At 52.4% G+C, this 22435-nt stretch overlaps 11 protein-coding genes across 11 annotated transcripts; 6 read left to right on the top strand and 5 right to left on the bottom strand.

The window, feature by feature from the left end:
- Window positions 1–1904: 1904 nt before the first annotated feature.
- PtrM4_126480 (uncharacterized protein) lies at window positions 1905–3161 on the bottom strand (the record flags this gene model as incomplete). The annotated part of the gene is made up of 1 exon (XM_066108761.1): window positions 1905–3161. The coding sequence occupies one exon, from the start codon at window positions 3159–3161 to the stop codon at window positions 1905–1907; it is 1257 nt and encodes a 418-aa protein (XP_065960753.1).
- A 1309-nt stretch (window positions 3162–4470) lies between these two features.
- PtrM4_126470 (uncharacterized protein) lies at window positions 4471–5842 on the bottom strand (the record flags this gene model as incomplete). Its single annotated transcript, XM_001939725.2, has 3 exons — window positions 4471–4712; window positions 4757–4828; window positions 4882–5842. 3 exons carry the CDS (start codon window positions 5840–5842, stop codon window positions 4471–4473), a joined length of 1275 nt encoding a protein of 424 aa, XP_001939760.2.
- A 2045-nt stretch (window positions 5843–7887) lies between these two features.
- PtrM4_126460 (uncharacterized protein) lies at window positions 7888–8523 on the bottom strand (the record flags this gene model as incomplete). The annotated part of the gene is made up of 1 exon (XM_001939724.1): window positions 7888–8523. The coding sequence occupies one exon, from the start codon at window positions 8521–8523 to the stop codon at window positions 7888–7890; it is 636 nt and encodes a 211-aa protein (XP_001939759.1).
- Window positions 8524–8963: 440 nt separating this feature from the next.
- PtrM4_126450 (radical S-adenosyl methionine domain-containing protein 2) lies at window positions 8964–10142 on the bottom strand (the record flags this gene model as incomplete). Its single annotated transcript, XM_001939723.1, has 1 exon — window positions 8964–10142. One exon carries the CDS (start codon window positions 10140–10142, stop codon window positions 8964–8966), a length of 1179 nt encoding a protein of 392 aa, XP_001939758.1.
- A 290-nt stretch (window positions 10143–10432) lies between these two features.
- Window positions 10433–11231, top strand: PtrM4_126440 (Adk, Adenylate kinase and related kinase; the record flags this gene model as incomplete). The annotated part of the gene is made up of 3 exons (XM_066108760.1): window positions 10433–10490; window positions 10538–11058; window positions 11103–11231. The coding sequence occupies 3 exons, from the start codon at window positions 10433–10435 to the stop codon at window positions 11229–11231; spliced, it is 708 nt and encodes a 235-aa protein (XP_065960752.1).
- A 252-nt stretch (window positions 11232–11483) lies between these two features.
- Window positions 11484–11987, top strand: PtrM4_126430 (uncharacterized protein; the record flags this gene model as incomplete). Its single annotated transcript, XM_066108759.1, has 1 exon — window positions 11484–11987. One exon carries the CDS (start codon window positions 11484–11486, stop codon window positions 11985–11987), a length of 504 nt encoding a protein of 167 aa, XP_065960751.1.
- Window positions 11988–12213: 226 nt separating this feature from the next.
- PtrM4_126420 (TT-ORF1 multi-domain protein) lies at window positions 12214–12969 on the top strand (the record flags this gene model as incomplete). Its single annotated transcript, XM_001939721.1, has 1 exon — window positions 12214–12969. The coding sequence occupies one exon, from the start codon at window positions 12214–12216 to the stop codon at window positions 12967–12969; it is 756 nt and encodes a 251-aa protein (XP_001939756.1).
- A 430-nt stretch (window positions 12970–13399) lies between these two features.
- PtrM4_126410 (AAT multi-domain protein) lies at window positions 13400–14639 on the top strand (the record flags this gene model as incomplete). Its single annotated transcript, XM_066108758.1, has 3 exons — window positions 13400–13435; window positions 13520–13876; window positions 13959–14639. 3 exons carry the CDS (start codon window positions 13400–13402, stop codon window positions 14637–14639), a joined length of 1074 nt encoding a protein of 357 aa, XP_065960750.1.
- Window positions 14640–14827: 188 nt separating this feature from the next.
- PtrM4_126400 (GAL4 transcription factor) lies at window positions 14828–16600 on the bottom strand (the record flags this gene model as incomplete). Its single annotated transcript, XM_001939719.2, has 1 exon — window positions 14828–16600. One exon carries the CDS (start codon window positions 16598–16600, stop codon window positions 14828–14830), a length of 1773 nt encoding a protein of 590 aa, XP_001939754.2.
- Window positions 16601–16666: 66 nt separating this feature from the next.
- Window positions 16667–19897, top strand: PtrM4_126390 (uncharacterized protein; the record flags this gene model as incomplete). Its single annotated transcript, XM_066108757.1, has 6 exons — window positions 16667–16824; window positions 17443–17511; window positions 17560–18415; window positions 18459–18682; window positions 18729–18993; window positions 19892–19897. The coding sequence occupies 6 exons, from the start codon at window positions 16667–16669 to the stop codon at window positions 19895–19897; spliced, it is 1578 nt and encodes a 525-aa protein (XP_065960749.1).
- Window positions 19898–21249: 1352 nt separating this feature from the next.
- Window positions 21250–22319, top strand: PtrM4_126380 (uncharacterized protein; the record flags this gene model as incomplete). The annotated part of the gene is made up of 2 exons (XM_001939716.2): window positions 21250–21454; window positions 21517–22319. The coding sequence occupies 2 exons, from the start codon at window positions 21250–21252 to the stop codon at window positions 22317–22319; spliced, it is 1008 nt and encodes a 335-aa protein (XP_001939751.2).
- Window positions 22320–22435: the final 116 nt, after the last annotated feature.

Below are 22435 nucleotides of genomic sequence, written 5' to 3'. Positions count from 1 at the left end.
CATTCTTCCACCCATCGAAGCACGAGTTCTCTTGTTCTAGGTCCATCGGTAGTACTATCGAGCTCCATGTATAGTTCATCCTTATCACTTATGTTGTCGACCAGTGCGAGCGGTTCCATCCATACCCCTTCCTCCCACCTCAGACGCATTTGTAGCATGTCTTCCTCTATGTCCATGTCCATCTCGAATATGGTGTAGTAGTCTGTATTGATGCCCCTGTAATCCTCTCCCTTGATATAGATTCTGTTCTTGCTGAAACCTATCCTGTCACAGATCGTGCAGTCTTGACTCCTGCTCTTCCACCAGGATTCCTCTGTCAAATGATGACCATAAACATATTTCTCGAATTCCAAAGGTCCATGCGTAGTTGGTTCATCTGGTGCTGATGTTCGCAATCCAAGGCGAGGAGTGAGGGCTGGATCATGTATACCCTCAAGGCAACGAACACAAACCTCACACAGAGGCATTTTCGGATCGTAGCTTTGGTTGTTCGTGGAACCTGGCCAAATTCGAAAACCGGTGGTGAAAGGATATCGCAACACTTGGTGCAGGGCTAGGCTACAGCCATGAGCATAGGCCCAGTAATGTCAAAGCCAGGTATAAGAAGAAGAATGCGATATATAAAGGAGATATCTCTAGGGACCAGGATAGCGATACCAGGACAATCCAAGAGTGAAGAAACTGAAAAAAAAACGAGATGAAAGAAGAAGAAGAGAGGGGTGGGGGCCAAACCTGAGATGAACCCTACATTCCTCCCCCAGCCACACTCACAACTCTCAGCCCCAGGCTACGACGCAGCCCTATGATGTTCTCAGGAGACACGCCAACTGCTGTAGCCTAACCCACCAATATACAATAATCCAATGCGCACTTTTGTAAAAGAAGCTGTGTAAAAGTGGGGTTCTTTCAATCACATACAGTCTGATGATAATACGCTCGACCCTATGAGCCTCCCATCACCATCACACACACAACCTCACAAAACACCCCCCATCAAATGTTTAACAATTTCTCATTTCACCTATCTCATCCTCATCTCGAGCATCATTTTTGAACAAAGAAAGCCCCCCACCAACAAGCCAAGAGCGCGCGCAACCGGCCAACCAACCAAAGAAAAAGAAAACACCGGGGTCAAAAAAGGGTAGGTAGGCACAACTCCCGCTTCCATCCCTCCGATTTTATCTATACATGTGGCCCTCCTTACCCCCTCGTTTCCTTCCGTTTGCTGCCACCCGAAAACACCCCGTTGCCATACCATAGTAGCCATCACACTCTGCAGGGGCTGTGGAGGCTGGCGGGGATGATATATGTGTGATGTGTAAAAAAAATGAGCCAGCCCATGTGGATGAAAGAGAGAAACCCCTTCATAAGCCCAGCCAGCAACCCATAGAAGAAGAAGAGAAAGGAAAAAAATACAACGCTGAAGGCTACCGAGATGTATCCATAAACCTTGAGAAACCCCGGCGCAACCTTTGATGTGAGAACATGGAAGAGGGAGCAAAAACACACACAAACTCCAAGGTGATGCGATAAACATACATGGTTGTTGTCGCGCGCAGCATGGGGCCCAAAACAATAAAACAAACGCCATAGCAAATGGGGCCAAGGCTAACTTACACAACGCGCTCTGCGCGAGCGCGTGAAGTCGTGCCGCCAAGTAGGACAACAAGGTCAATGAGATGAGGGCCGTGTATGCCCAATGTTTTGCTCTTCTTTTCTTGCCATGTTTCGCCAGTTTAGCCATTTTTGTCCGCTGGTACTGACGCCGATTCCGCACGTCTTCTCTGCCGGCTTGGTAATGCCGATTCTAGAATGGGACCCTGAATGAGGCGGGTCGTCGAATATCCAAAGGCAAGCGACAGGAGCGTCAAAGCAAAGACTAGATCCAAGAGAGATGACAAAGTCTAGCCGCCCTTTCGATCCGCCGCGTTGGCGGGAAGCGGCTCGCCCATCTTCTGATCCATTGCCCTTGGCTTCTTGTTCTTCCCCTTCTTACGGGTAGTCTGCTGTTGCCAAGAGTTGGGACTAGCACTCGTGTTTGACTTGTTCGTCTTCTCAGTTCCATGCCCACTCTTCTGCTGCTGCCCACGGTTTTCCTTATTGCCATTGGTTCCGCTAGTGAGCGAGGCACCGCGTTGCCGCGTCAATGGCTTCGTCTGTGTCTTGTGAGCGTTGTTACCGTTGACAAGCTTGCCGTGGTCGGACGATCGGTTGGTGGTTGGCGACGGGGTGCGCGTCTCAAATACAGGCGACAGTAACGGGATTGTCGCAGATTTGATCTCCTGTGGATGTGCTCGCTGCGTGTTGGACGTCTCCAGAAGAGGCAAGCCGTTAGTGTATGCGGGCGCACCCCATTGAGGAACGGTACGGGTCGGTGATATGTCCTCTGCACGATCGCTGTGGTGACCGTTCATGGCGTCGTAATTCACCCAACCGTCACCCAATACAGGAAATGACTGACCCTCGCTTGGTACTCGCGTCAATCCATTGGTCTCCGGAACCCCATTTATAGACCCATTGACAATCGGAGGGCCCATAGCCTCCACCATCTTCTGCCGCTGCATTTCCTGAAGCAGCATTTGTTGGCGAGCTTGGACTTGCTGGATCTGGTGCATTGCCTGCTGGTCGGCGGTGTACATGAGTGGACCTTGGGGTGACATCTCCTGGGGCACAACGTCAACCGTATCGCTCCTGTGACGAGGCTGACTTGGGAAAGAACCATTTGCAATGACTGGGCCATTCTCGACAGGTGGCCGAACAGAGTCGATGCGTGACTTTCGTTGCTCCGCAGCCGCGTCATTAGGCTGGGTCACACCGGTAGAGTAACTCCGCATATGCCCACCCAGAGGGGAAGGTGACCGTGTGACGCGCCTTAGCGCAGTGTTCAAAAGAGGCTGCGTAATTTCGGGCGACACACGTCGGCGGCGCTGGGCGAGTTCGCTAAAAGATGGAATCGCCGGCACAGCGTATTCCTGCAAAGAGCGCACTGGCTGGTCTGCGACATAGTAGCCCACGTACTCTTTCGGTGTGCTATTGTCAGAGGGCATCGCCTCTGGCTGTGAATTGTTCGGTTTCGGAGCCTCCGTCTGTGGCTTTGCGTCCTGCGAAGAGCGCGCGATTGGGTAGCCCGCAAACGTCGCGGGATCAACAAGCTGGGGCATGGGCGAATATCCCACAATGACTGACTGTCCAACGCTGCGTGGGGGCTGGGAGTGAGAACGGAGAGAGCTCGTTTCGCTGGCGTTGGAGGCGCGGTGCACTCCGCGATGGACGCCAGGCAGGCTGTTGCTCAGAGACGGGGAAGACGGATTCGTCCGCGAACCATCCTGCGAACCATTGGGATCTGGCTGCGAACCGTTGAAGAAACCAGGATAATTGTACAAAAAGCCTGGGGGAAGAGCACTTGGCGGTATTCCCCGCTCCGCCAGCCGCGGGCTGTGGCGGTCGTTTGGATGCGTCGACTTTTGCGGAGAGCCGCTAGTGTTGTTCTGCGATCGTCCCTGTGCCTGCGCCTGTGCCTGAGCCACAGCATGAGCATGCATCTGCGCAGCCCGCACTTGGTGTGCCTGCTGGGCATGTTGCTGGGCGGCCAGCTGAGCACGCAGCGAATTTGACTGCATCTCCAGCATCTGGTACTGCTGATACAACTGGTCATGCAGCTGGTCGTGGACACTTCTGGGGAAGCTAAAGTACTCCGGGCCAGCGCTCGCGGGAATAGGCGGGCTGTGCAGAAAAGGCGGGCGGTTCTGTGTGTACGAAGAGCTGCCCGACGACCGTCTACTACCCCCGTGCTGGTTCTTGAGACTAAAGCCTCCTCTGCCGCGCGAGTTTTGTCCGCCTCGTCCATTGCGGCTGGGTACGCTCGAGGTTATGATGGCCTTTTGCGACTGTGGCTTCTTGAATATTGCGCTCGACTTCTCCTCGGGCGGGTACTCAAACTGCTCACAGGCCTTGTCGAGCTGCTGGCCGTCTGCAAGGAGATCAAACGCACGACGCAGCTCCAGGTGTATCCCACGCCACGCATAGTCGTCTGCAGAGTTACCCAAATTGCGCTCCGTATTGAAAGGCTCCTCGACACATAGACGGTTAACACCCTCCTTCTGACCACCGCCCGGATGCCAGCCCTTCTCCTCTCGTAGTATCCGCTTGCCCTGCCGCACCGAAATCGCCTCCTTTTCATAGTCTATCTCGTGTCCATACAGCCGGAAGAAGTGAAAGAGCAGCTGACCTAGGCTTTCTTTGTTGTCTTTACCATAGCCCCGTAGCTTACCCACATCGTCGGCAAAGCTCGAGAGCGATGGCTGGCCGGTCGTCTCGTCCCGTGCGCGGTCAGGAAGTTCGTGCAAATTGGGCAGGACAGGCGGGTCTCGCGTCTGGAGGAAGTTGAGAATCAGGCATATCCACGTATACGAGCTGATTGTGCCACCAATGCCTGAGGCTGTTAGCAGGAGTATGATAAACATAAAGGGATCAAGTTAAAAGGAAAGACTTGCCAGCATCATTCAGAATACGCCGCTTGGTCCAGTGCTTGATAATCATAGCCAGCGGACGCACGCGGTCGTCGAGCTGAATATACGTCTTGATCATGCGAGTGTTCTCGATTGCGGCCACGTTGTTCACGTTGATGTCACAAGAAAGCTGCAGCTCGGGATCCCAGACTTTTACTATCCGGACCTTGGCCGCAGGTATGCATACAACGCGCTGCATACCGTCTGCAGAGGTTAGCTAGGTTTAGTTACGACATACTTATACGTACGCTTATCAAGAGCCTCGGCCAGCGGATGCATCTCCTCGAGCCTTTTCATAGGCGTTTGGATGCATATATCAACTGCTACTGTTAGCACATGCCAGCACATCCAACACATTACAATGTTGACTTACCGTCACTCTCAGATGTCCACAACATATTCCCCGAAGAGCCAAAAACATGCACCATAATCTTGGTGCTTGGAAATTCCGTCTCGAGAATACGTTGGACCTTGCGGACGAAGCGCTCGCGATTGTCAGTGTCTTCCTGCTTGGGCTCTAACCGGTCGTACAGCTCGCGCATGTCACCGCTCAGCTTGTCGTCCTCGTGAGGGTCCAGGCTCTTCTTAGGCTCCTCTTTTGCCTTTTCTAGAATCTCATCCGACTGGTAGGGCATGCGGCGGCGGCCGAGCATGCCGACATTGGTCTCGAAGCGGCACTTGAAGGGGCGGGCTGGACGTAGCGTGGGCATGGTGCTATTGGCCTCGGAGGAGACGGAGCGAGGCGAATGGCTGCCCAGGCCACCGTTGGGCGAGGGCGAGCGGGAGCGGGTACTATACTTGCGAGCGACCTGCAGAGGCGTCGAGGGCACCGAGTTGGAGTGCTGTGAGACGATCGAGGGGCGTTGGCTGCGCGTTTGCGGAGCGGCGTCTTCCCGCTTGCTCGCCGTATTTGACACACCGTTTGATGTCATCGTCGGCGCGCTGGTGGGCACGCTGCGCTGCGACTCCTTATGCCCATCTGTGGTGTCAGGGCGCGCCTGTGCCGTCTTTGCGGAGGGCTTCTTGGGTGCGGAGCGGCCTGAGTCCCGCTGCGGAGGCGGGCTCAGCGAATGGGGAGACACAATTACGGCGGGAAAAGGCGTTTGCGAAGCGGATTGATGCACTTCGTCGATGCGCGCGAGCTGCAGGAACGGATGCAGCAGCAGATACGGGGGCACTTGGGGGAGGGCGAGGCCGTATGGCGGCAGATGGGCGGGTTGGTGGGCGTAAGGGGCGTAAAGGGCAGGTGTACGCTCCTTGTTCCGACGGGCGTCGGGCTGCTGTGGATGGTGAATGTAAAGATACTGTGGGATGTTGTGGCGGCGGTCGCTCATAAACTTTAGTGGGCACTGCTAAGGGCGAGGGCGTACTCGAGAGGGGCTGCACGGCTGCGAGTGCTGGGCCGACCTGGAGCGAGACTAGGCGCGATATGTCGAAAACAACAACAGGGTGCTTCCAGCGCGAATGGGGGCAGACTATCGACTATGGGGGGAGCACTCGGTGCGTGTCGTCGGGATTTCGGGTGAGTGAAGGTGCTGGTGCGTGAACCCCTGCTATGAGAGTGCTCTGCGGACAAGTCGCTGATTGTGTGGGGGCCCAGCTTGGATCCACCCGGTGACAGCGCTAAACAATGGGAAGACAAGAGAAGACAGAAAAGACAAGGCGAGAGGGCACGGCAGACAGCGAGCAGAGCAAAGAAACTCGACAGTCGCAGTCGTGAGGTTGTGAGCAGTGCAGTCAGCTAACATGGCCCATTTGGCCACCGACCGACCCAACGAGGGATGCGCGCACAGGGCTGCGTCTAATGCGTTTTGGGACACAGTGTGCCGTCACCTACACCATTGTGCCTGTGCCAGGGGCGCTCTGGACAATCTAATGCACTCTAATCTTCATTGTTCCGCGACTGTCCTCGGCCCTTGTCCACCAAATCTTTCATTGTGACTGCTCGCCGTCTTGCACATCCTCCACAAAGTCACCAGGTCCAGAACAAGGGAAATGTCTGTCACTCCCGCCATTGGACCCTCTGCGTGCACTTGCACACAGTCAGCCGTCATCACTGACCATGTGGAGAAGGGTAACGTGCAACGGCCATAGCTGTCGACATCTTGTCTGGACCCCTATCATGACCTCTACCTCGACCCATTCTCCAAACCCAGGCCATCTTGCTGTTGTGAGATTCAAGGGGCATGCTGCACCGTACTGCGCCTTGTCTCCGCCCACCGCCAGTAGCAAATGTATTCTGGGCCTGTAAGATCTGCATCTCACTCCGTATACCGCCCCGTGAACAGACGCAGGGACAGCACAAGCCGGCATTTCGTAATCAACGCTTCCCCGTCCCAAGTATAGCTTCGCAGTCCAGCTCTCGGTGCCCGGTCAATCTCATCCTTTGCCGCGCGAATCGTGCCTCGACATTCCCCAGCAAATTACAAAACTACTAAATTGGGCCTGGTGTTTCACTCGACCCACGCTTTCTTGCACCAATCTGGGCTTAGCCATGTCTAACATGTGTGGGGCTATATGGAATTTATAGAATAATATCTGACCTTGTTTACTGTAATAAATGTCCTGGTCGGGCAAACATGGCCGCGTCGCGTACGAGATGACGTCGCGATAAGGATAGGAGTAGATGGATGGTGCCATGGACGTGCACCTGGTAAAAGTGGACAAGCATGAAGACGAAGATGGAAGCTGCGAGCATAACCAAGAAGCCTCACTTACAGTACATTTTCATGCGCACTGCGCGTTGATGTGGTATTACCCCTGCATACGACCGTACCGGACTTGAGCTGCAGCATGTCAAGACATTGAATTTGGTAGCGACGTTCGAAGTTGCGCTTGTTGAGAACCTTGAGCCAAGGCCTGTGCTTACCACGTGACGTGAGTACCTGCCAGGCGTGCTGGAGGTGTGGTAAGAAATGACGTCGTGGCAATGCAACACGTGATGAATCTTCTCCTATCCGAATCGTCAATTGAGACACATCTACTATGCAACTCTCGTAAAGCTTCTCAGCTACCCCCTCCTCTCCCTGCGTCATCGACTTACTGAGCTGGCGTCATCAAAATTGTCGTCGATATCTTAGTTCCAGGGGATGAGCGACCACATGCGCTAGCACCAACTATATTCAATTGGCGGAAAAGTCCGCACACACTTCCACACTCATGTTGAGTATGCATGTCTTTTTTACAGAGTCTAGACAGCTCGTTGTTTGGTCGTCAATGTCTGGACCTTAGTGATTGAGTAAAGTAAAAGCCCAGATTTCCGGCAGCACAGAACACGTTGAACAATTGACACGTCCGAATGACCATCGATCCGGACTTCCAGCAGATTCATAACTCGTCCACCTCTTCTGAATCTTCTCAGTCCATGACCATCACACCATTAACGAGACTTCCAGATTCGACAGAAAGCCCGACGCACTTTGTTGACTAGGCGCCTAGCAGAGCCGTGTTTGGAAGTGAATACAGAACCTTCCGCGTTAGCTGTAGTTCCAATATCCATCTTGTTATCAAGATCCGGGTTTCCGCCCTCGCCATTCACACCTGTGCCCGCCTGTTGTCGAGGACTTGCCCGCTTGCCTGACTGTGCGGGAGTTTGAGGCAGTTCCGATCCGTGAAGTTTTTTCTCAACAGTAACACTCTGCACAGCACCTTGTTGGTCCGGTCCGACCGCAGAAGTCCGCGGAGGGCTAACTGCATCGTTCGCGTCATCTTCACCGATGACTTCTTCCCTGGCAAGTGGTTCAACTCGCATCTTCCTGATCTTCTCCAGTTGCAATGTGGCAGCAGCAAGCACCTTACGCGCTTCGACGAGGAGTAAGTCTGACTCTGCCATACTCTTTTCGTCCCTTTCCATCGACTTCTTTAGTCGTCCAAGGACATGGTCGGGACTGCGCCAGTACAAAGGAAGTTTGACATGTCGAGCATGATGGGCCATGATCGCTCTTTCCTCGGGTGTCTCTGCGGGTCGTGCGCGATCCTTGTGAGCACGGCTGTGCATCGTGTTGTACTCGCTCATACTGCTGCGTCTGTTAATAAGCTAAGGCAGTGACGGAGGCGGTATACTGACATCGTTTCCCCAGCTATTAAACGCGGGTTTGCTTCGATTGAATACAGCAGCTTCTAGAGATGGGAAAACTATTCGCCAATGGGTGACTTGCGGATAACAGTACTGTGCAGAATGCTTGCTTTCAGAGAGCTAAACCGCATTAGGCCATAGTCATATCAGGGTCCAAAGCTGACTACTCCGGGTTCAACCCACCTGGGCAGAAATTATCTACTGTTCGTCTTATCAAGTCGGTTCTAAGCATGTTCTTTAGGAGAATGGTCACAAGTGTTTAAAGAGAATGTGCCAATAGTCGTAAACGTGATTCCAAGTACCCATCAAATCTATTCCAACATGTTTGTCAAATTCCCCTAGTCCCAAACACTGCGCCGATATCAAATCGCCTTGACCGACTACCATTTCAGCGCCTTCAAATCGAGCTTAGTCCCACACGCGCTTTCACTCTCCTTCTGCTTCCCATCCTCCCTGCTCCAGTCGTAGATTCCACCGCGCTCAACAAATGACTTCTTATCCCACACCACCTGCTCCATAGCCTTCATGACGCCAACCTTAAGAAGAGACTCACTCTGTTTAATCATGCCCTCTCCCTTGTCCAAGAAGCGCATGTACTCGTCAAGCAACAAGTAGCTGCTAGCCATGGAGTTGTTATCTTCCGGAACATAGCAGGGAAGGTGCTTATGACGATCGCAGAATGTACGCCATTGCTCGTCAGTCACCAAGAAGTCCCTTGCATCTCGTAACCTTTCTTCACTCTCATTCTCGCCAGCGACAATGAGACATTGGAAAACCTTCCAGCGGAATGGCGCTAGCTCTTGGATTTCGGCAACCATGTCTTCGTTCCAGTTGTATTTGTTGACGACAGTGTTGAGCTTGAACTTGACATTGTAGGTCCTGCACCACGCGGCGATTTCCCTCAGTCGTGTCACGTTCTCTCCATCTTCGCCGCGTCCGATTGTGATGTTTGTAGCCGGGTTGAATGAGTCACACGAAATGGCAAGAATATCCAACCATTTGGCATTTTCACTCATCCACTGCTCGGTAATCTTGCTTCCATTGCTGACAATGCTGATGCTTTCGACTCCCAGGTCTTCCTTGCAGTATTTCAACATGGCGCTGATCTTTTTCGCGTGAAGAAATGGTTCACCTCCGGCAATATTGAGCTTGCGCATACCGGCTTCTTTCAGCAGTTTTAGACCACGTTTTGTTTCCTCCCCATCCAACATGAAAGAGGTGATTGCAGTGTGGAAGCAGAACTTGCACGCATAGTTGCACACTCGTGATGGGAAGTAATTGACTGAAACAGGAGCGTCTGGTTGCTGGGAAGGATCCAGTGGTGGAGCTACTTCCTTTGGTGATTTCGCTGGTATCTTGATTGTTGAGATGGCCACTTCCAGGTCTTTTGAGTCTCTTTCATGCCCAATAATTGATTTGGTGACTTCTTCAACCGCTGCGTCGTCGGCCGTTGGTTCGGCATTCTTGGTGAAAGTAATGTAGACATAGACTGTACAAAGCCCAATGGCGAGGATGTACAGAGGTGCTGGCACTTCCGCCAGTAACGAAAGAAGCACCATCTTGACTTATTACCCAGAAGATGTAATCAGCGCAGGTAACGATAGAAGGCTGGTGGGAGCCAGAGAAGGCGGTGGGGTGTGTGGGGATAAGTAGCTACGCGGCACCTCCTCGGACATGGATCCCCGCTGCTGCAGCAACGGCGTTTGACAAACAACAATCATGCAAGTCCTGAGTGGGTCATTCAGCAGGTACATGTAAAGATGCCCCTCATCTGCTGATTAACGGATATATCCGGAAGGTAAACGTACCTTCTCCTCCCGCAAAGAAATTCGATCCGCAACAACGCACCATGGAGACAACACAGCAGCTCAGCGGTCAGCGCGGCTTCGCTATCATATTCGTACTCGGTATGCGTCTCTGGTTCGTCGCTTGATGCCTTGGTAACAATTAGCAGGTGCACCCGGTGCGGGGAAAGGAACCCTCTGCACCCATTTAGCCCAGACCTACAACCTAGTACACCATTCCGTTGGAGATGGCTTACGCAGCTGGATGCGCGAGAATCGCAGCGCACCGCTCGCAGTCACGATCCAAGATAAGCTCGATAACCAAGGCTTCTTGACGTCGAAAGAATTGAATCCGTTCATCTGCCACGCCATTAAAGATGCAATCAATCGGAAGCCGGAACAGGCTGGTATCATGATTGACGGGTTTCCGAGAAACATCGAACAGCTAGATTCGTGGAGCTTCTGGCCATTTGCAGATGAATTACCGTTTTCTGGTGGACCCAACGTCGATGCGAAGCCGGATATCGTGATTTCCTTGCGCGTCAGCAAGCAGAATGCGAAAGCGAGGTATTCCGCGCGAGCTCGGGATAGTAACGATAACAATGAGAAGTTTGAGCGACGATTTGCAGAATACGAGGTGGAGACTTTGCCTGTCGAGGACACTTATCGTCAGCGTGGTATCTTGATCGATGTAAGTTTTGACTCTGCATGCTAGACCGCATACTAACAATCCAGGTCGATGTAAATGGTACTAAGGAGGAAAATATCAGCGAGATGAAGAGGAAATTGAGCGAAAGCGAGCTTTGGCAGAGGATCATGGTTCAAGGACGTACCGACACAGAGTCGCAATTCCTCAATCTATGATATGGAAGCGACGACACCGTTGATTACATTATTTTGACGGGAGCTCTACCGAGCTTTCCGATACTTGCCTCAGCATGTTGGCTACTTCCAAGACTACCAACCGACTACTAGGCTTGTAGGATCTGAGAGAAAGCCCTTTCATGTCTTTGTCTACAACAATCTCATTGCTTGTTCACACGTACGCGCTTTAACATCACCCCGATATTCTTCAAACAGCCCTTCGCTCTATCTGTCATCTCGTTATTATTTGCCATGAAGCGAGCATACTGCATCATCCGACTCCACTGTTGCACCACCCGTAAGCCTTCCGTCTACCTTACATACGTTCGCACAGCCCTCGACCCACATCTAATCAACACAAAAGTCGTCGTCTCTCCATGGGATCGTCAAGAAAAGATCGTAATCGTCCTCCGACATGAGCCCAACCACGATGCTATGTGTGTGGACCTATTCGAAGTTTGTTGGGAAGAAGAGTCTGCGTTGGCCATGCAATCGGAGTGGGTGAACAGGGAGTACAACCCAAGGAAGGAAAAACCATTACTGGTACCCTGGCGGATGGCCGGGGGTTTGGCTTCGACTTACTTTCCAGATGGAGATGGGTTTCACGTGTGGTGGGATGTTGTGCCATTGGATTTTCGTATCAAGTACCCGAGTAATCCATACAACAAGGAGCTGTGTCTTCCGGCGATGACGGTCGATCTAATGGAGGGCATGGGTACAGAGCTCCCGGAGTCGGATTCTGAGTCTGAGTCTTAGTCTCACTGATTACGGAAAGAGAAGATGAAATATTGTTGTGTATGCTTCTGGGGTATATCAGATGAGTAGAATGAGTAAGTAATTGCTATACCCCACAGGACTTCATGAATTTGTGATAGCCACTGTCTCCACACTAGTAAACGAATAACAAAGCGCTCGTCTACCCTCTTCTTCTCATCACCTTCCACCCCCCCCCCCCCACTCTCTTCCACACACACATACAGCCATGACAAAATTTCACTTTCTCATAGCCTCAGAAATCTCCCCCGGCCACCACACCGGCTACAGGATCACTTCCGCCTCAGCCTCCGACTCTACAACACCCCCCGTACCCAACCCAGACACTCCACTCTACACCACACACAGAGTGCACAGCAAAAGCCCTTGTACCAAAAAGCCCTTCACCTTCACATTCCGCACCGAGAGCGGCTCCAACGTCATCCGCAGAAGTGTGGAGAGTTGCAGCGGTCATCGTCGTATCGTCGTAGAGAGCGCTATGAACAAAGCAGTAGAAGATCTTCTTTCAAAGTCAAGAGATGCTAGGAAGTCTTTCCAGTTAAGCTGGCATTACAAGGCTTATCTTACTGGGAGTAATAAGTTGAATGAGCAGAAGAAGAGGGTGGGGGTGACGTTTGAGATCAAGGATGGGATGAGGTATTGTTGGGATGTTTATGAGTATGTTGTTGATGAGTGTGATGAAAATGAGGCGGAGGATCCGTGGTGGCGAGATAAAGAGGTGGGGAAGGGGAAGGGGGTGGAGGTAGACGAGGAGGAAACAGAAGACGAAATGATGGACGAGGAGGAAACAGAAGATGAAATGGTGGACAAAGAGAAGTCGAGGGAGAAGAAAGACGAGGCGGGGCCGAAGATAAAGAAGGAAGACGAGACGGATGAGGAGACAGAGAACGAGAAGATTGATAACAGATTCCAAGATTTGGATTTAGCAGAAAGCACCGTAGATGTCAGCGACGAAGAGCTCTAGATTAAATAATATTCAATCACAATGCCACTCACAGCATAGCAGCAATATTCTTCCCACTCTTCCGTCATGGCGTCATCGTATCCCAAGTCCGCGGTCCCATATGCAATGCTAGGGTATACTCCAACACACCTCTTACCCCAAATTCCAAGTGAGAAAACAACCCCAACACCCGAAAAAGCTAAGCCGCATACAAACCACCCTTGTACGATCACGGCTCAACACAGCCACTCTCCTTCCGAACCCCCCAGCCAAGGAATCTGAAGCGACATCTCGGAACGGGAACAAAAAACGCCCCGACGCGGGGCAAAAAAACGTGGGATAACCGAAACCTCTTACATAAAACCTACATACATATATAACCGCAGTTTATAATCCCACCAGCTACCATTTTACATCCATCCATCCATCTGTAAACTTTGAACCGCAAACAATGTTGTTCGTAGAATGCATGGGAACACCGTACCAAGTAAATTTTCCCACCACCCACCACCTATGACGTCACTCCGTCCTTAACTACCCCAACCGTAACTAACCACACACCCACCCCTAGATCGGCCACCACCACGGCACTTCCGCCTCTCTACAGATCCACCGCACAATCGAATTCTACGCCTGTCTCTTTTTGAAAAACTGTAAAAAGCGTTGGCCTGAAGTCCTCGAGCACGCTGCTGTATTTGAGCAAACCGCAAGAGAGAAATGGCCCAGGTATCATGAAGAGATGAGAGGCGTCGCCGATGGTGCGGGAGTGGGGTTATTAGATATTGTAGCGGTGAATGTGAGGACTGAGATAAATTTCGGTTTAGGTCTCGATGGGGAGGGGGATGGTAAGGAGGGGGGTACTACTGATGGGTGTACAGCAATGGGCTGGACGACGAGTGAGAGGATGTGGTTGGGTCAGAATTGGGATGTAAGTTAAGCCAAACTTTTAATTCAGAAAAAAAAAGAAGATGTGGAATGAACATGCGCGGGTAGTTACTGATTATAACCAGTGGATGCCCGACCAACAACAAAACCTCGTCATAACAAAGATAACGCAAGAGGATAAACCCACTATCCTCCAAGTTACAGAAGCAGGCATCATCGGAAAAATCGGTTTCAACAGCGCAGGTGTCGGTACCCTCTTCAACGCCATTAAAGTCATCGGTGTAGACCCCACGCGCATGCCCGCGCACTTTGGTTTACGCATGGCGTTGGAAAGCAGCTCCGTGGAAGACGCAGTACGGCAGTTGGAGGAATTCGGTATGGCGTCTTCGGCGCATATACTGCTGGGTGATAGAACCACGTGTTTGGGGCTGGAATTTACAAAAAGTACGTTTGCTCATGTGCGGCCGGATAAGAGAGGGAGGGTGATATATACGAATCATCTCTTGGGTGAACACCCGGGAGAAACGGAAACGGATACGGTGTGGTTGAAAGATTCGTTGACGCGGATGGAGACTATGGGTGAGAATGTGGGGAAATTGGATGCAAAGGAGGAACCTAGTTGGGAGGAGATAAGTGTGTTGTTTGAGGATGAGCAGAATACGCCGTTTTCGATTAATAGGATTGCAACGGAGGAGAGCGAGAGTGAGACACTGTTCAGTATCGTCATGGATTTGAAGAGTAAGAAGGCTGTTCTGCGAATGGGGAGGCCGACAGAGGTGGAGGAAAGTATAAACTTGGAGTTGTGAATTGAACATCAAATTTTCGTTTGAGCCTGGGTATGTGGAAGTCATCTGTCTCATGCGAATCCAGCCAAGACGCCATTTTGTTGCGTCAAACCAGACATACGGTACGCAGACCCCCCTGCTATTATTGACTCCAGAAAGAACCCAAACGCCAAACTTGAACAATGCCGAGATCCATCCTTGCCATGCAATTACACCTCCAACATCATGTCCATGTTATCATTGAAAGAAAACTCTGCATTCCAATCCCGGGGTGGGCAATAGGAATTTGCACTTCCCAGTGAGTCGGGTGCATCGGTCGTTGAAGTGGTGGGATTGAAGATTGTCCAGAATTGATACTCATCAACTTGTGTGAGAGCGGGATGCGTTACTTGGTACTCGTACATACTAGCTGGATCGGACGTGGCGTGAGAAAGTGGTGGTGAATGGAAAGTCGGCTTTGACTCCAAGTACTCCAGGTACTCCTTCTTGACTGGTAAAAGCAGTCGCTCGTATTCTTCATAGCACCTCTTAGCTGCCGCCCATCGCTCTGAAATGGACAGGAAACACCTGGAAAAGACATTCATCCATTGCTCCACATCCTGCCACGGGTAATTGAGAGCAATCTCCTGCTTGCAGCGTTGCAGACCCTGGAGGAATATGAGAGCACAGTCGAAAACATGGTGGCATGGATGGAAGACGTATTTAATCTTCCCTGCCTCTGCCTCGGACTGCTTAGAGTACCCGTCTGCCACTTCGACAGCATTCAATAGAGCAACCATCATCTGTCTTCTGCTCGGGTGAGGTATTCGGCGCGAGGAGCGATGCAGCAAAGACAAGATGTAGGGATACGCAATATCCGAGTAGAGGCACATCTCGGTCCATCGTGCAACCAAGCTGCGATCTTTGTTGGCCATTGATGCCGCGTGGATCTCTCGCCGCCACTCTGCCATGCCATCGATACAATGCTGCATCCACTGCTCTAGGGAGGCGTACTCGTTGGACAACGGCTCGCCATGCCATAGAACAGAAATGATGTCAGCCTCGATAAAGCGAAAGCGGCAAATAATGCGCTGCGTGAACTTGGAGACGCGTCCAGTAGGGCAGGTGCTAGACGTAGTAATGCCAGTGTCATCCACCTCCCAGGGGAATGCCACGTCTATCCGCCTGATCGGTAGGCTAGTGGGGCGCAGGAAGATTGAGCAGACACCGACTTCCATTTCCCATGCGCACCAAAAGATACGCCGTCGCATATCGCGTTGGTAGGCAGAGACCTTGACGTCATTTGGCAGCTCCTGGTGCAGGCCAAGGTCGATTACTGCCTGACTAATGAGACCGGTCAAAAGCCACAAGTCAGCCATCTTGGGGTTCAAGAAGATGTACTGTGTTAGCAGCAGAATGGCCTGCAGTCCTGGTATGTCGTTGGTCGCCACTTCTGGGATCCATTGCATTGCGTGGCGCACAAGTTGGTAGGCGAGGTCGTTTGCTTTTTTCACATTGTTCCGTGCGCTAGTGCTCAGCGAAATGGCCATGATGATGCAGACAATGTAGCGATTCCGGAAGCAGTCCTCGTCCGGAGTCGGCACCTTCTTGTGGTAGATGGAGTTGAAAGCTGTAGTGACGTCATTGCGGTGGTAAATGGGGTACTGTGTAATGACACGATCCAGGTAGTTTTGCAGCAGCTTGTTGGCGCCCACCTCGTCGGGCATGAGGTCGTAGAAGAGTCCCTTGGTCTGCTGGGGGTTGAGAATGGAGCGGGGATGGTTTTCGTTCAGATCGTTGGACAGAACAGGGCCCTTTTTGGATGGTAGCCTCGTGCCCTTGATGACGCACTGCAGAAAGGGCCGCGCTTTGCAGACACCGAGAAATGAGGGCGTAATGTCTTCCATGACCTGGTTGACCAGGCTGTCGGCAAAGGTACACTTTTCAGGACGCCACGGGGCCGACCTCGCATCAGACACACTGGACTCTGCGGGGGACGACATTGCCGCACTCGACTGGCCCATGGAATGCATTGTTGAGGGCGTGCTCTGGCCCTCGAGTCGGACAATATGCGCTTCCAGGAAATCAGCAATGGACCGCGGGGCCTCCCGCTGGGTCGAAGAGTCGAAGCCCACGCACTCAACGCCGGCATCTACACATCGCGTGCAGGCTGGCACTTTGCCGTCGCACTCGACAAGTCAGCATTTACACGTGAGCACGAGAGAGGGTATGCACCGAGAGTTTACGTTTCCGACAGCGGGCACATGCCAGGACGCGGCGACGCACTTTGGTCCGGTTCTGCATGGTGGTTGCGTGCGTACCGCTCGGTCGCGGTTTTCATGGCGTTGGCGATGAAGGTGTTGGTGTTGTTCAACTGCTCGAGGCGGGACGGGATGCGAGCATGTGAGGCCACGCGGGATGCAGGCGGCCGCGGTGATCGCTTCTGCATCGGGCGACGCTTGCCCGATAAGATCGTCCTCACTCGCCATACTGCACTGCACTGCTCAGGCGTCCCATCGCGTTCGTCTCAAGACGTCCGTCGCCATCAGAGCGATGAATCGTGATACAAACCTCAGCTGCCGCTAGACGTAATTTCCGCCTTTCATGTCGGCCGCTCCCAGCAAGGCCTCGATGGCCATGGCCATGCCCATGCTCGACGTGGAGGCGCTGGTCCAGGTAACCCCGACGGCCTCCGCAATCTGGGATCGTGCACTCACCATGTCCTAGAGCCTCCCCGCATGCAAAAGGTGCCGAGAGTGTCGCCGCGGATGCGATACTCTGCTGCCGAAATGCAGGTACATTGCTCCCTTGTCCCACCCTGGCGCAAAAGGGCTAACGGCCACAGGCAATGCACAAAGGCCGGCGTCGAGTGCATGTTCTACGACCACGGCCGCAACCAGCTGCTACCCAGGAGGTAGGTCATTTGCTGTGCCGTATGCTCTGCGCTGGCTTACAGACCCAGTTATATCAGCGAGCTGGTGGATCGTGTGCGGCGCTTGTCAGGCGGGCCGTCGCCGCCCAATTCGGGAAGCCTCGTGGAGAACGGCACGTTTGGCGCAATCAAGAGCGACTCTCTAGAGTCCGACTCTCCGCGACACGAGCATCACTTCGCCGAGGCTGGCAACAGCTACCGCTATCTGGGTGCTGAATCCTGCTTACTCAAGTCGCCGCGTCTGCATGCTGCCACCAATGTCCGCGGCGAGCAGACCGACGACGAGTTTGACGAGTGGCAGTTTATGAACAAGGACTCAACCGACAAGCAGTATGAGCTTGTGCAGTTGTATCTGGAGATTATCCAGCCCATCTATCCCATTCTCGATGCTTCCCAGCGTTACCTAGGGCCCGAGCTGCCCAGCGACCTAACATCAACCGAAAAGTTCTCGCTTTATATGATCTACTCCATAGCCTGCTATGTCCTCCCAAACACCGGCAAGAAGCAGCCGCATAGCCAGGGCTGGAACCCTTCAGGTAGACTAGCATACCACCAAGCAAATTCAATCAGGTACCGCTCCCTGGCCACACAGTACTTTGCAGATGCCATGGAGCATCTCGAAGTAGCCACCTTGGAGCCAAACATTGATACGATTCGCTCTGTTCTGCTACTAGCCATCAATAGCTCATTCGATCCCATGAGTGGTAACATTGGCCAGCAGGTAGCTCTGGCGGGTCGGCTAGCCTTTGATCTGGAATCGAAAGGGGCTTTGCAGGAGTTGGAGCCACACGATGTTGAATTGCTCCATGCAATGCACATGACTATTTTTAGTCTCGAGAACCAGATTGCTTCTACTTTGGACCGGCCTGCGCTGTTCCCCGAGCCCGTAAGTTTCTCATCATACCTCATGACGTGACTAACGATTGCAGGAAACGGAACTGTGCTTCGACAAGAACAAACCTGCAGAGTATCTCTGCTCGTTGTATAGGATGCAGAACCGTTTTCGCAAGGGTGACGAAATTGCCAAGGAGAATGTCAAGAAGCTCCTGCCACTTTTTGACGAGAGGGACGAGCTACTGCCTGCCATCCGCATCACACTGCACATGACGCATCTCCTGCTGAATCCCTGCTGGGGAAGTGCATGGCATGTCCTGTACGTGACCTACATCATCATTCATTACAATACTAACGTACTGTAGCGAGGCTGTAGTGAGCTTCGGAGGTATCCACGTCTTTGTGACACCACACTGGGTCTACAGAGCCGGCACTGTCCTCATCCAGAACATCCCCGCAATTTTTGGCGGAAACCTCATCCAGCTGTATTCCAATGCGCTTCTGGTCCTCGAACTCTCCTCCTGGAAATGGCCGAGCTCTGCTGCCCTCTCCGCGTCGCTGGTTGACCTCATGCAGCACATGAAAACGAAGTACCGGCCAGATTGGTCCGACAAGCTTCAACAAGGCGACGTAAGAATATGACCTCGACCGGTTACGACTACACGCGAACCCTCTTTTCTCCTTTTTCTTTGGTCCTAATCAAGTTGCCAGATTTCCTATTCCTCCGCTGCTGAAAACATACGCCAGACTTAATTTCGGTTTGTTCAGAATGTTGATGGATTTCAAAGGAAGACGCTTCCGACACCCAAGTCTCGATGTTGGCTTTCAGTGACATCATGGAAGGCTGCATGTTACGTCGTTTCGGCTCAGAATCGGGCCTGTACAACATGTGCATTGTACCAAGCCGTCCGGCTGGAGCAACGAGTTTCCCAGATCCCGGTTCCGACGAGGGGTTCCATTCGGAGTTGCCACCGCGAGGTACTACCGGTACAAGCGGGCCACGGAAAAAGTTACCCATGGATCAGCTAGCGATGGAAGTACGAGACTTGCGAGAATTCGACTGGGGGTGTAGCTGTTAATGTCAATTTGCATACTAGACGTCGACTTTATCAGCACTGCAATTCTCACGATTTAGCGTAAAAGCAAAAGCATCTTAACATGTCGGGGAGTTCCACGGCTGGACCTCAAAAAGCGTCTATATCAGTCCTTAGTCACGCACAGTATTCAATATTAGTCCAATGTGTAATCAAAAAGGGTATGATCCACCTCTACTTAATCTTCACATCTTACCCTACAACTCCTCAGGCTCTCTCTCCACCTCATCAGAAACATCCGGAATCCTCCCCTCTCTCTTCAACCCTTCATACAACGCCAACGCAGCAAGCGCCTTCCCATCCCTCGCAGCCACCTTCCACAACTCACTCAATTTACCAAGCTTCAACGTAATCCTCTCCCCTTCCCCCCTCAACCCCGTCACCCGTCCTTCCAACCACTCCATGTGTCGCGATGTTAGTCGTTTCTGACAGAGGAATAAGGGGATGAATTCGTCGCAGGCGCCGGGGGAGGGGTACATTGCATTTCTCAATCCTTCCTCTTTTAGGGAGTTTTCTGTGGCGAGCTCCGACATATTGAGGAGCTCAGTGTGGTGAACAGTTAAATGTGCTTCTTCGCTGATTTCCTGTGCGGCTTTACCAGCGAGATTACCCGAGTCGTCGAGCATGCCGGCGGGTATCTCGGTGAAGGAGAGGGTGGAGGCTGCGATGCGGGGTTGGAGGGTTAGGAGGACGTGGGGTTCAGTTGAGGAGGGGGTGTGTATGAGGATCTGGCGGTGTTGGTTATTTGTATCTCTGACAGGGGAAGGGGGTAGATGTAGGGCAGACGTACAAGAACAGCAACACTACCACCCCTCAAAAACACAGCCCCAGGAATCCAGTTATCCTCTTCCTCATCATTCCGAATCTCAGCCTGCAACTTCATAAACCCCAGTCTCCCTTCAAACCACCAATCTACAGATTCAATATCTAGCTTACGCAACTTATACGGATGCGCGTGAAAGGCATGTTCCTCATCGCTCTGGGTAGAAAGCGTATCCAAGAGCCGTGACAGCCACTCCCGTAATGCAGGAAAACCAAAGTTGGGCTGGTGTTGCGGGAACAAGGTTTTACAGTCTTCTGGGTTGGATAGGAGAAGGGCGTGGAATTCGCGGCTTGTGAGGTTCCAGGGGAGGTAGACGGGGACGGAGGGTTTGAGGGTGTGGGCGCCAAAGGAGGTGAGGGTTAAGCTGGGGGAGCGGGGGTGGTGGGGCAGGGGTTTGGGTTGTGGATTTCTAGGGTTGGGGATGTCATTTTTGGGGCGGCGGAGATGGGGGGTATTTGTTTTGTGAAGAGGAGTTTTGGGTATGAGAGTGGTTTTGTAGTGCGAGTCTTGTAGGCAACAGATTCAGCTGAGGTGTGGGTACAGGTCATGAGTCTTGACTACGTATTTGGGCGCTTAGATTTTGATAGGGCAAGAGTGTCAGTTATCTTGCGGTACAGAGTAACAGCCACACATATATTTCATGGGAAACATGCCACTTGTATCATTGACTCTTTCTAGAAAGAGACCAACGAGGTATTGTGCAGGGTTGGAGAAGCTCTGTGCAGCTACAGACCCACTTTACCCCACGGACTCCGTTTGCCCCACTAATCCATGAGCGACGACGTGCATGCAGTGACCGACCGACCGCGAAACTCGTTCTAGATTCTCCGCGCGCCACGGCGTCTTTCTCAAGCTTCATTGACTTGAGGTTTACAACTGACGTGTCTTTCTCATCTTTCTCTTTTATATAAATCATCATTTCGATAACTGAATTAACCACCACACCGACAACGCCACACTCCATTCGCAATGGGTACCTTGACCGCATACTGCCTACGCCTCGACACGCATTGCCCTCACAAGCTCGCCACAAGCTGCCGATTAACATCAACACCGAATTGCTGCGCATGCGCCGACGAGCGTGTTCATTCGCGCACCTATCGCGTCTACATTGATGGCGTTGGTTTTGTGAATCGCGGGACTCGGTGGCAAGGCTACTGTTGGTTTTGCAAAGGTGAGAGATGACCGTTTGCTGACCGGACTTCATATGTCGCTGACGTCAATGATTGTGTTTAGAGTTTTGGACAAATCGACTCGCTGCTACCGATCCGCCACTCGAGGTTTCCCAGACGCGCATTCCAGAGATTCCGGATCAGACTGAGTTTTTGGATAGATGGTGGGAGTTTCATCAGGGTTATCGCATCGCGAAATTGCCGGATGGCACTGAGCAGCATATGCCCGTGATAGGGGAGCCGCTTGTAGAAGTTAGCCCGGGATTTTTACCGAGGACGCTGGATCAACTTAGGGCTGGGGTGCAGAATGATGCGATGAGGCCGGAGAATAGGCTTAGGAGGAGACGGCTGACGTCGGAAGAAGAGCGGCCGGAGGAGCCTCATGAGAGTCTTGAAGACGCGCTGGACGCATTGATTCAAGATGAGGATGAGGTTCCGATTCAGAGTCCACCGACGGCGGATCCGGCAGCACCACCAGTTGCAGTAACCCCACACATCCAAGAAGACCCATCGGAGCCGCCGCGACCAATGACAAGAAGAGAAGCACAATTACAACGTATGAGGGAGAGATTCGCCCGCGTCTTTGGCACTCGCGAGGAACAAGACCAAGAAGACTACGAATCACCACTAACCCAAATGTACACACGTGCTCAAGATCGTTATCGCCAGGCTGAACAACGGCGCGCAGACGGTACAGACGAGGCGCCTCCCCTCGATGGCCTACCAGCGCGAGATCGCCGAGAAATCGAAGAACAACTCGTCTGGGGCGTAATGCGAGAATCACAATCACTATCAGAAAGCCTAGAGCCAGAGAGTGCAGTATGGAGCTACACCCCCTCGACCCCACCGCTCCGAAGGCAGCAGTGACCCCATCGACATCCACATGCCGGATCCGCGCTGGCTAAACCTAGACCCCTCCAACAATACCAACGGCGGAGCAACAGCAGAAACAGCAGCAGCAACAGACGTCTTCCAACCCTATT

Source organism: Pyrenophora tritici-repentis, chromosome 7, assembly GCF_003171515.1.
Source record: "Pyrenophora tritici-repentis strain M4 chromosome 7, whole genome shotgun sequence".
Classification (NCBI taxonomy): Eukaryota; Fungi; Ascomycota; class Dothideomycetes; order Pleosporales; family Pleosporaceae; genus Pyrenophora; species Pyrenophora tritici-repentis.
This window is presented reverse-complemented; position numbering and strand designations above follow the sequence as displayed.